The sequence below is a fragment of the Haliotis asinina genome, chromosome 1 (genome assembly GCF_037392515.1).
Source record: "Haliotis asinina isolate JCU_RB_2024 chromosome 1, JCU_Hal_asi_v2, whole genome shotgun sequence".
Classification (NCBI taxonomy): Eukaryota; Metazoa; Mollusca; class Gastropoda; order Lepetellida; family Haliotidae; genus Haliotis; species Haliotis asinina.
In genome coordinates this window covers 61083377-61094179 of record NC_090280.1, presented here as the reverse complement: position 1 = coordinate 61094179, position 10803 = coordinate 61083377, and the positions used below count along the sequence as shown (strand labels likewise).

The window sequence follows — 10803 nt, the reverse complement described above, 5'->3', positions numbered from 1 at the left end:
ATCGTTGATTGGTTGTGCGGTAAACGACAACCAGTGAAAATGCAGATTTTTTCAACCATTTTCAGTGCGAAAAGGAAAAGGAAGTGCTCGCGATCAACATCCGCCGGCTTCAGGCCACTATTCACGCGTGAAAGAGTAAGTTGTCAGTGTTGGTTTGTGCACAGTATGAAAAGCTCATAAATAATTATAATAGTATTATTTGTATGTATGGACATGCTTTTGAGTAAGTTGGTAGCTGGATGCTTTGTGAAATCTGTGGGTGTTTGATCCAACTTTATTCAGATCAGAATTTCACCAACTTGTCAAGGCTGGTCAGATTGAGATTGACTGGAGTTTGAAGAATTGAAGAAAGAAGATGTTGTCAATTGATCAGAAACAAACAGCAACATTTGTGTTGGGGCTTGGAATTGGCATTGCAGTTGGATGGATGTTCAAGGCCAAGTTTACCAGACGAATAATGATGACCGCTAATGTTACAGATGATGTGAGTGACATACCCATGGCATCATGGTACAACAGGTGTTGGGGAAACCTACCTAGCGGCCTATATTGTAGGCTAGATAGGATACTATAGGCTGTTCAGCCAATTTTGCTATAGGCCGATCGGCTTATAATTATGATATTTATCAAATTAAAGTGGTGCATTTGCGAGTGGGATTATTAGCATGATTCAAGTTTTGATGTCTGTAATATTTCTGACAATTTTCACTGAAAATAAATGACATGGATATTCAGTTTTAGTTGTCAGAAGGAAAATTATGAAAAATTGTGTTCTTAATGAAACATCTTTCCCTGATCATATATGTTTCAATTTTGTCAAAAGACATTGTTTATTCAAGCTGAGGGCCATTAACTTTTCATCTCTGTGATCAAATAAAACCATTTTGTACGGAAATTGATAGTTTGTGAAATAATTAGAACCAAGTCCAACTATAGTCCAACTGGCCAGTATCAAAATAGGCAGAACAGCAAATAATATCCCGCTTAGCTATTATAGGCAGATTGGTTGGTTCCCCAACCTCTCCTCTTCTGTCCAGAAAATCATTTGTGACATTTCATACTCAGATTATCAGATTCTGGCATAATGAATGGTTAAGACTCAGTCTTAACTCATGCACAACATTGTTAAAGCACACACCATATAATAAGATCACCTCTTCTCCTTTTACATCTTACTCATTTGATTCTTTTTTTCCTCAATTTCATCACTTTCCACGATCATGCCTTTTCTGTTATAAGATTTAGTGTATCTGTGTTGTTACTGAAGAAAAACATGACTGGCCATTTACATAATATTTTCTTTAGTATTCAATAATAGTCTGTGTGATCTGTCTTTATAATATGCCATGAGGTCTTTCTAGAATGAAATCAGGTTGCAGAAATGAATTACCACATGCCTCTTGGTATAATTTATGTTTATATCCATTGCCTCAAAAGCAACCTTTAGACACATGACACATGTCAAACTTGAGTTTGACAGTGTGAACATTCCAACAACGTTCTACCAACCCCAATTTCAGTTATGTCAAACAGCCGAGTTGAAGCCATATATCACTGCTCTCTTAAACAAGCAGTAACATTGAACATGGGGTATTTTCTGTTGCAGTTGTCTCGTCCACTCTTGGCATCAGACTCAGGAGAATATAAGATGGTCATTGTAGTCCGAACTGACCTCAAGATGGGGAAAGGGAAGATAGCAGCTCAGGTGAGTCAGAGAGTTTATTTTTATGTCACGCTTAGCAATATCCCAGCTATATGGCGGCGGTCTGTAAATAATTGTGTCTGGATGAAACAATCCAGTAATCAACAGCATGAGCATCGATCTGCACAATTGGGAAGCAATGACATTTGTCAACCAAGTTAGCGGGTCTGACCGCCTGATCCTGTTAGTCACCTCTTATGACATGCACAGTCGACTTTTATGGCAAGCATGTGTTGCTGAAGGCCTATTCTACCTTGGACCTTCACAGGCTACAGCTCAGGTGAGATATGAAATAATGTGAAATCAGTTTGGAAATTACTGCTGACCAGATTTCCATGACAAAACTATTCTCTTCACACAAAGGTTACTCAAGTCATATCTTCCTCTGATCTAATACGTCCCTTTCATGGTACGAGTGTTTAAGATTTGTGATTGGTTGCAATCAGATTAGGTTGTGCGATGTTGTTTCAAAAATTGTCATTCCCAAAGGCTTTGTGTTTTCTTCGGGAAAACTCGAACCTCTTCCCCAGTATGATGTGCAAACCTTTTCTCTAGACAGAACTCACTCATGTAATGGTGGATTAATGGGGTTTTTGTTGTCCTTCTTTACAACCATGAAATCTGTGTGTCAACTCCTTGGCAGAGGAGGGATATTCCTGGCCCTACATTTGCTTGAATTACTGGTAGTCAACCAGCTCCCAGTGACTGCCATATTGGATCTAAGTCTGTGTAACACATGTTCTGATTGGAAAGATAGAAGGGAGATAAATCATGTTGCGATTTTTTTACCGCAATGGGATTTTACGAGAACCAGGAAATATGACCGTATTAGTACAGAAGTTACATGAGGAGATATAACTTTAGTAATCTCTGGGAAGAGAATGTGATAATACCAGCCTGCAAGTTTAGTCACTAGTTTAAGTGTCATTCTAATAAAATTCAGTTGGTCTTAACAGCTCAGATGGACTATTTTATTTGACTACACAGGTAGGGTAAGGTTGTCAAACTCGCTAACTTTGTCAACACATTATCATGTCCAGTTTGCGTCGATCGATGCTTGATGCCAATAACTGAATTGTGTGTTCCAGGCTTGATAAATTTAGACCACTGTCATAGAGCTGGAATATTTCTATTTGTGGTGTTAAACCACAATAAACAAACTTTGACTGGGTGCTCATGTGTGCAGTCAATATTTGTTCAGTTTCATTTTAGAATGAAAGATTGGGGTGAAATTGACAGGAACTGAAATATAATGGTAAATATGAACGATCTGATCTTTTTCATGTTTATTACTGACATTTCTGATTTTCCAAAATGATGATAGGAACTACAGTCTGTTTGATTTCATTTGAGACCGATAAATGGAAATTTCATTACACATGCTTGTTGATTACCTGGCTGTTCTATCAGTAAGTGGTCCCTCCTTGTAAAATATTGAGAAAAGTGACTCAAAATTAGGATCGTTAGTTAAAGAACGTTTTTATTCGGGCGTCCAAAATTATGAGGCAAATCATCAGACATAGTCAGTTGATTGCATGTGGCTGCGCAAAATTTGGTTTTGTTACAATGAATATGTTTTGTCTTAGTGAGCAATTCATTGTATCCGATGAAATCAAATGGACTGTAAGATGGCATACCACTGTGTTTATTGTCATATCTGTGTTCTGTATTCAGTGTGCCCATGCAGCTGTAGCAGGGGCCGAGAAGGCATTCCGCACTAACCAGGACCATCTGTACAAGTGGCGGTCCCGTGGTCAGCCAAAAGTAGTGGTCAAGACAGATGATGAACCATCCTTGTAAGTCCTGGGTATCCATGAACTTAAACTAAACTAAAGAAAATGTTGGACTGAAACTAAACGAAAGAAAACGTTTGACTCCTGGGTATCCATGAACTGATACTGAACTAGAGAAAAAGTTGTCTGACTGCAGATTTTCACCTGTTTTAATGCGTGGTTTTTATTACACTTGATTGTTCAATTTACTAAGGTGTAATGGAGGTCAGATTTAGCATCCAGTCAGGAGCAGAATGTCACAGTATGGCCTGGGGTGGTGGGTGGTGAAAGCGTTCACTTGTCCTGCCAAAGGTTCAGGTTCGATTCCCACATGGAAACAATGTATGAAGCCCATTTCTGGTGTCCCTTGCCATGAAGATCAGGTTAGAATTGGTCTTGAGCAACTGATTCTGTCAGCAACTAAGGGGATTGGATGGTCAGGCTCTCTGGCTTGGTGATATATGTCATTGTATCCCAATTGCGATGACTGAAGATCTTGTTGTTGATCAGGATTGTCTGGTCCAGATTCAATTATTTATGAACAGCCACCATGTAGCTGAGAGCAGGGTAAAACTAAGTTCACATACTCAATCTGGTGTCCCTGTTATGATATTGCTGGAGTGTAGCTAAACTTGGATCAAATCCCAACTCACTTACAGTATCACTTTTCTGTTTGTCTTTGTTCTGTGATAACCAGATAACTTGCAGGAATGAAACATTTCCATGTATCTGCAGATTTGATCATGCCGTATCTTGCATGGGGATCTGCGGCCCCCAAGACCATGGCGCTAATTTTCTTCTATTTTCAATCATACCCAATCCCATCCCTGAACTTAAAATTTGACTACTGAATATCAGTGCTATCCACCACTGACTTCTTTGCTCAGAGACAAGACTATTTTTAAGCCATCGTGATACTACTGATAGAGCTGTTGATGAAAATGACATAACGACAAGCAGAATACAAGATTCTACTACAAACTGGATATATACATAATGATCAAGGTTAATGTACTAGTATTTTAGGTCTGCATTGAAAACATACATGCATATCTTAAGTTTGAAATCAATTTTGATCGGCTTTTGCCATTTATGATTATTGTGATGTTTAGATTAGCACTGGCGAAGTCAGCTCAGGCAGCTGGTCTGACAACAAGTGTAATCCAGGATGCAGGTCGCACACAGATAGCTCCAGGGTCAAGGACTGTGCTAGGAGTTGGACCAGGTCAGTAGCCAGTGATTCAGAAACCTTTGAACCCATTGTTTATTGGTTAACACCACATTCATCAATATTCAAGCTATACTGAAAAGCAAAAAAAATGCAACTGTTTTTATAAAGTTGTTAAATAGGAGGCATAAACATGAATGCTTAATTTTATGAGATTTCATTTTTTGAAACTTGCGTTTCTTTTGTTCTTCAGTATATCTGGTGATAGTCTGTAAATAGCTTAGACATGAGAAATGTAACATACACATGGGCGATACATAGAGAATACTACACAAGGTCTCATTACACACAAATATCACGAAATGATTGTCCTTCCTATGGTATCTGGCTGAGAGGGAGAAGTACACAAATTCTGTGGTCTCAACTGTCATTTGTCCAACCTCCACTTTATGCAAGTTGTGGGGGCTGAGCGGGTTAGTTGGCTGACATTGTCTGCTGGTGATTAGGTGCCTGACTCTGAAGATGTGGTTCAAATTCTGGATGGGACTCAACCCAACATATGTGCTACCACTAGAATCTTTACTGAGGAAGGGTAATCCCGAATAACGTGTTTACGTTTGACCACTTTCTAACGGCATTGTGTATTCATATCTCTACGTGATATGTTTCAGGCCCAGCTGAACTTATAGACAGAGTGACTGGACATCTCAAGCTGTTATGACCTTTCATGTACATTATGCACATATACCTGTAAATAATCATCAGTTTTAAATAAATGTTGACTCAAAGACAGTGAAAGAGAATGTTTTTATTTACATCAATCCCTGCTAAAAAAGAGTTGTTCATCATCTCACTAGGATCACATGAAAAGGTTACATAAAATGTGGTTCTCAGAAATATAAAATGCAGTCCTCTGGCCAAACGTACTTGCTGGCCAGCCCCAACCAATAAATGACCAGCCCTTGAAACTTGAGGTCAGTACCAAACTTTTCCAAAATGTGGCAACATCTCTGAAGGATTTTCCTGTGCTGCCTCTTTACTGTGGAATTCCCGCAGAACAATTTTCAAAGGTCTGTGTTTGCCAATCTCGGCCAGAGTTTGCCGACCGTCCGATGATATCCTCACATCATACATGTCCACCTGCTCTAGGTTTGAAAGGCTTATTATGAAGTCTAACACACATGCCTCTGTGAAATTTCTCACCATAGATATGTTAATATTTCGTAAGTTTTTGGAGTGTTTTTTGATCGATTTGAGAGTATTGTCTGTTAAATGCTGACACTGGGCCAAATTCAGTGACGTCAGGTTTGGCAGTTTCTGAAACATATTGAAAAAAAAAGACAGGTGAAGAACAAGGTCTTTAAAATATACCTCTGTACTCACCATTATAAATATTTAGTGTATTGAGGAATTTGAAAAAGAGCATTCTTATCAAAACCCTATAAAAACTTATACAGATGGACTCATATCTTGGTGAGCTCAAACATAAAGCCGTCTATATGTGCTTTGACAAGCTGAGGCTTGAGGACATCTATACATGTATGTATCTTGACTAGATGAGACAAAAGGTCATCTATATATGTGTGTACCTTGACTAAATGAGTCATAAGGCTCATGTCATTTTCTGATTGGCTGAGAGATCTTCTGTTATTTTCAGTGTACCCTGTTGGGAATGTCCAGCTCATGTTGTATTTGATGGTAGAACTTCCTTATCTTGAATAACATTGAAACACATGTAATGTATGAAAACTATCAGTTTTTTGCAGATGCAAAATCGATGAAAGGGAGATAACTCTGAATCTTGTCGTCTGCAAAACCTAGCTGTGTCTACTAAGACCTTTGTACCCATGCTTCAAACAATGCAAGATTAACATTAAGGTTTGCAGTAAGATAAATACATTGTTCACTGGTTCCTTGGGGCCCATGAAGTGATGTACTCATAATGTTTCTCTATGTTCCATAAACCCGAAGGGTGAGGGGAACATAAACTATCATCAAGGATACATCAACTCATGTTCCCCTTGTGACCAGTGAACAACTTATTATGTATATTTCATGTACCTTGACTAGCTGAGACATGAGGTTATCAGTCATGATATAACCACAATTTTTGAGGCTGAGTGTTTTGAGATGGGGACATTTTGTCCACACCAGTTTGAGAATGTTGTTGGTGAGGTAGAGCCCCTCCAGGTCCAGGTGCTCCAAGGTGGGAACCAGCAGGATCTGTAGGGCTTTGTTATTCAGCTTCTTCTGACGCTTCAGGCGATGGATCATTGTGCTAGAAAAAAAATGCACATTCTTTTCAATAATCATACCTCAAAACACCTTTACAAATCTACAAAAACTGATATTTTACCGTGGTAAGAGTGTACCGTTTCACACCTACTGAACAAGTAATTCTACATGTAATATAAATTTGCAAAAATAGATAGTGATCAACATTTGCAGTGAAAACTTGAGCACACAATTGCATAAAAATGTCTCCCAAATATTCAGGACCCCAAACTATTTTGTTTAGTATATTTGTCACAGTGTTGTTCGCAAATGACTACAGCAACCAAAAAGAATGTGACGCATCTGTTTTCTGGTGCTTGTCTCCTGAGATACCATGCAATTTTAACACACATACCTAAATAATACACTGCATGCTGCATTCAAGCTGACAAGGTCTTGCATAATCCCCTTTGTCCCATGTGTTTGGCAGGGAAAAAACCCAAATAAAACCTTTCAATGTTTAGTATGACGTGACTGGGAATCAAACCCTGACAACCAAGCCTTGTGCAGACACTCTATCCACCCAACAGCATTGAAACTAATTACTTCAGTTTACCATCATGAAAATAACAAGTTTGGTAACTGTGTAACTACTCAAAACAGTAGCTGTGTAACTACTACTCAGAAGTTCTCACCTTATGACAAATTCATCAGGGAAATCATCCAGATCGTAGTCTTCTATGTTTGCAAGGACACTTTGTATGCAGCTCTCAAACAGGGTTGGCACCTTGCAGTCTTCATGATATGGACTCTGGAGAAGAAAACAGCTCATGATCACCCTGCTGACACATGTTGATAATGACTGACACAATCTTGCTGTGTATACCCGTCGTCAGGGACAGGGCATGGTGAACCCCATAATCTGTAGTTCCATGCTCTGTCCATTGGTAGGCATATCTGCATTACCCCAAATTCTCATAGATGCTTGGTCAGTGGTGTACCCTAGACGTTAAAGCGTTAGCTCATCACACTAAAGACCTGGGTTCAATTCCAACATGACACAACGTATGAAACCCTTACAGTGTTCTCTGCTGTGATATTTCTGGAATATTGCTAAAATCAGTGTAAAGTCATACTCACTCACTCACTGACAGATGCTGGAGTAAATATTTCCTTGAAAATTGCCCTCAACCCAACCCCTTCCTAACCTGCTCTGCTCAAATAGTTCAGCAATGGTGTACTCAAAGACAGGTAATAAGTTTTTGCATTCAAGATCATTTCAAAGATATTAGTTTCATTACATTTCGAAAAGGAGTGACAGATTTTGACACCATCACAAAATCAGCAAATGCTAGAGTCCGTTGGACATTGATAACATTTCCTTGTGTAGATATATTACAAAGAATATTTTAGTAAGATACCTGAATTACAAATCTAAGAGTTTTACATTGGTTTACTGTAAAGGACCGCCACCTATGGAGAATGATCCTTCAACTGAGCAATTTCATGACTCTGGAATGATCTGCCAAGAAAATTAAGACTATAAACAACTCGGCCACTTTTAAAGCCAATCTCCAGATGTCTTTTCTCAAAGACATGCTCCTTGTGGACATTGTTGATCCATGTGACTTGCATCCTCTCAAAGCCTTCAAAGCAGTGATACTAAGTTCTTAGCTGAGGAATTAAATAATGTCAAGTGTCAGATAGATGATCTACCTTCTCTAAACGTCGAGCATACTGTGCTCTCACATAGATCCTTCCATGTTCTTCCTTCCACTGGAAGCGTTTTGTTTTCCTCCAAGATGTTGAGGTTTTTATTTCCTCAAGCACCTCCTCTTGGGTGTGGTCGCTTAAGAGGTTTGCTGTACACAGCTCCTCTATGTTGACATACCCTGAAATGAGTACACCATAAGTTGTACTATACTGAGCAGCACAAAGATTAGCAACTCTGGTTTTTTGTCAAGTTTTCAAGACATATGGAAGACATAAACATGAACACTTACTTTTATGAGATTTCATTTGATGAAAACTGCATTTCTTTTGCTGTTCAGCATATTTTCCTTTGTTGTTTAGCACCACACAAAGAGATATCATCATATGATTACTTGGCCATACAATCCAGTGATTGATATCATGAACATCTATGTATATGCAGTCCCGCAATGACTGGCATCAGTATCCTTATTGTCGTATAGGTTTGCTTTTTGTTTGTTTAAAAACACACCAAGTGTGGACCAGACAAGTCAATGATGGGCACACTGTTTATTTGGTTGCTTAACACAGCCCACGCAATATTCCAGCTATATGAGGGCAGTCTGTAAATATTCAAACCTGGACCTGACAATCCAGTGATCAACAGTATGAGGATGGATTTACACAAAATGGGAGGTGATCAAATTAGTGAGCTGAGTTTTAGGCCACACTCAGCAATATTCCAGCTATATGGTGGCAGTCTGTAAATAATCATGTCTGGACCAGACAATCCAGTGATCAACAGCATGAGCATCGATCTGGGCAACTGGGAACTGATGACATGTGTCAACCAAGTCAGAGAGCCTGACCATCCGATCTCATTAGTTGCCTCTTATGATAAGCATATTCGCTTTTTATGACAAGCATGGGTTGCTGAAGGCCTGTTCTACACCAGACCTTCACGGGTCACAAAATGGTAGGGGTATCACTTACTTTGTATATGATTTTTAGTTGGGGTCATTCACATTGTTATGAATCATTGTATTTCCATAAAAGTCATCATCACCTCCCGGAAATAAACAACAGGCTAACATGTATTCGTTTTCAACGTACCTTGATCATCAGCATGAAGTCCCTCTTTGAGAGCACCATACCGAAGCAGGTAACATAACCTCTTTGACAACCTGTTTTCAAGCCACTCCTTGGTCGGCGGTCCAACCCAACCATTCTTTTTTTCCGCATTGGAGTTGGACGATTGAGCTACAGGACTGTTTTCACTCATGATAAAACTAAATATCCTCTGGCTACACACGCGTTAATAATAATACTCTGTAAATTGTCGCGTACTGACGTTGTACCGGTAGAATGAACTTGTCATTCGAAAATAGTCCTTTAATATCAGCAAATTATTTACGTACAGTTGTGCAACACTACGCTCTGCCAGTAAATGATTTACTGGCTTTAGGCCAATACGACGGACACAACATCTCTTCAACTAAAATTCAATACAAATTTGCTCAGAAAAGTGTTGACACAACCTAAAAAGGGCTCCATACCCGCTTTTCGATAATTTCTGTCAATTTCATCATTTGTTTACGTTGTTTGGAAAGGGAGGTCACTCTAATCTAGTCACATTTATTGCATCTCCCAATGAAATGGTGAGAAGTTACACAAAGCGCCTGTAAAATATCCATTTTCTAACCTAAGTAATGCGGTTAACCGCCGACAAAGCCTGGAGTTCCGTACCGTGGCTGTCACTATATATATCACCCAAAGTCACCTGTTTGAGAAGCATTTAGAAGTTGGGGCATTTAGGGAATGTAAGATGAATAGACGAACAAGTTCTAAAGTACAATTTAAAAGCGCAGTTTCGGTGTAGGCTCTTTATTGCGATAAAGAATATGTTCTTCCATATTTTCCTACGGTTTCTCCAACTTAAATCATTTAAAACAGTGGTGGGAATCTTGATTTCAACGGGGAGATGACTCAGTTTGGATTACACAGTACCTTTTAGAAAGTACTGTGAGTCAGAGATCTAACCTACTAAACGATGCCAGATTTATTGTTTCGTAAATGAGTATAGACGGTTACGGCTCCCATTGTCAAATGCCACGAATACACAATGCCTCCTATACAGTGCTCAGGTGTAGCATAGGATGTTTTGTGCTGACGGTGAGTATTCCTTCAAAAGATCACTTTTAAAATATTTTCTGGAGGTTTAAGCCCTGTATCGAAAAGAACAAACATATTCTCCA

General features: G+C 39.1%; 2 protein-coding genes across 2 annotated transcripts; one reads left to right on the top strand and one right to left on the bottom strand.

Moving 5' to 3' along the window:
- Positions 1-95: 95 nt before the first annotated feature.
- On the top strand, positions 96-5435 carry LOC137281640 (peptidyl-tRNA hydrolase 2, mitochondrial-like). The gene is made up of 5 exons (XM_067813017.1): positions 96-484; positions 1607-1705; positions 3377-3498; positions 4587-4699; positions 5314-5435. The coding sequence occupies exons 1-5, from the start codon at positions 356-358 to the stop codon at positions 5361-5363; spliced, it is 513 nt and encodes a 170-aa protein (XP_067669118.1). The 5' UTR covers positions 96-355; the 3' UTR covers positions 5364-5435.
- Positions 5436-10179, bottom strand: LOC137281636 (F-box/LRR-repeat protein 15-like). The gene is made up of 5 exons (XM_067813003.1): positions 9662-10179; positions 8573-8748; positions 7552-7667; positions 6704-6920; positions 5436-5959 (listed from the first exon to the last, which is right to left on the bottom strand). The coding sequence occupies exons 1-5, from the start codon at positions 9828-9830 to the stop codon at positions 5618-5620; spliced, it is 1020 nt and encodes a 339-aa protein (XP_067669104.1). The 5' UTR covers positions 9831-10179; the 3' UTR covers positions 5436-5617.
- Positions 10180-10803: the final 624 nt, after the last annotated feature.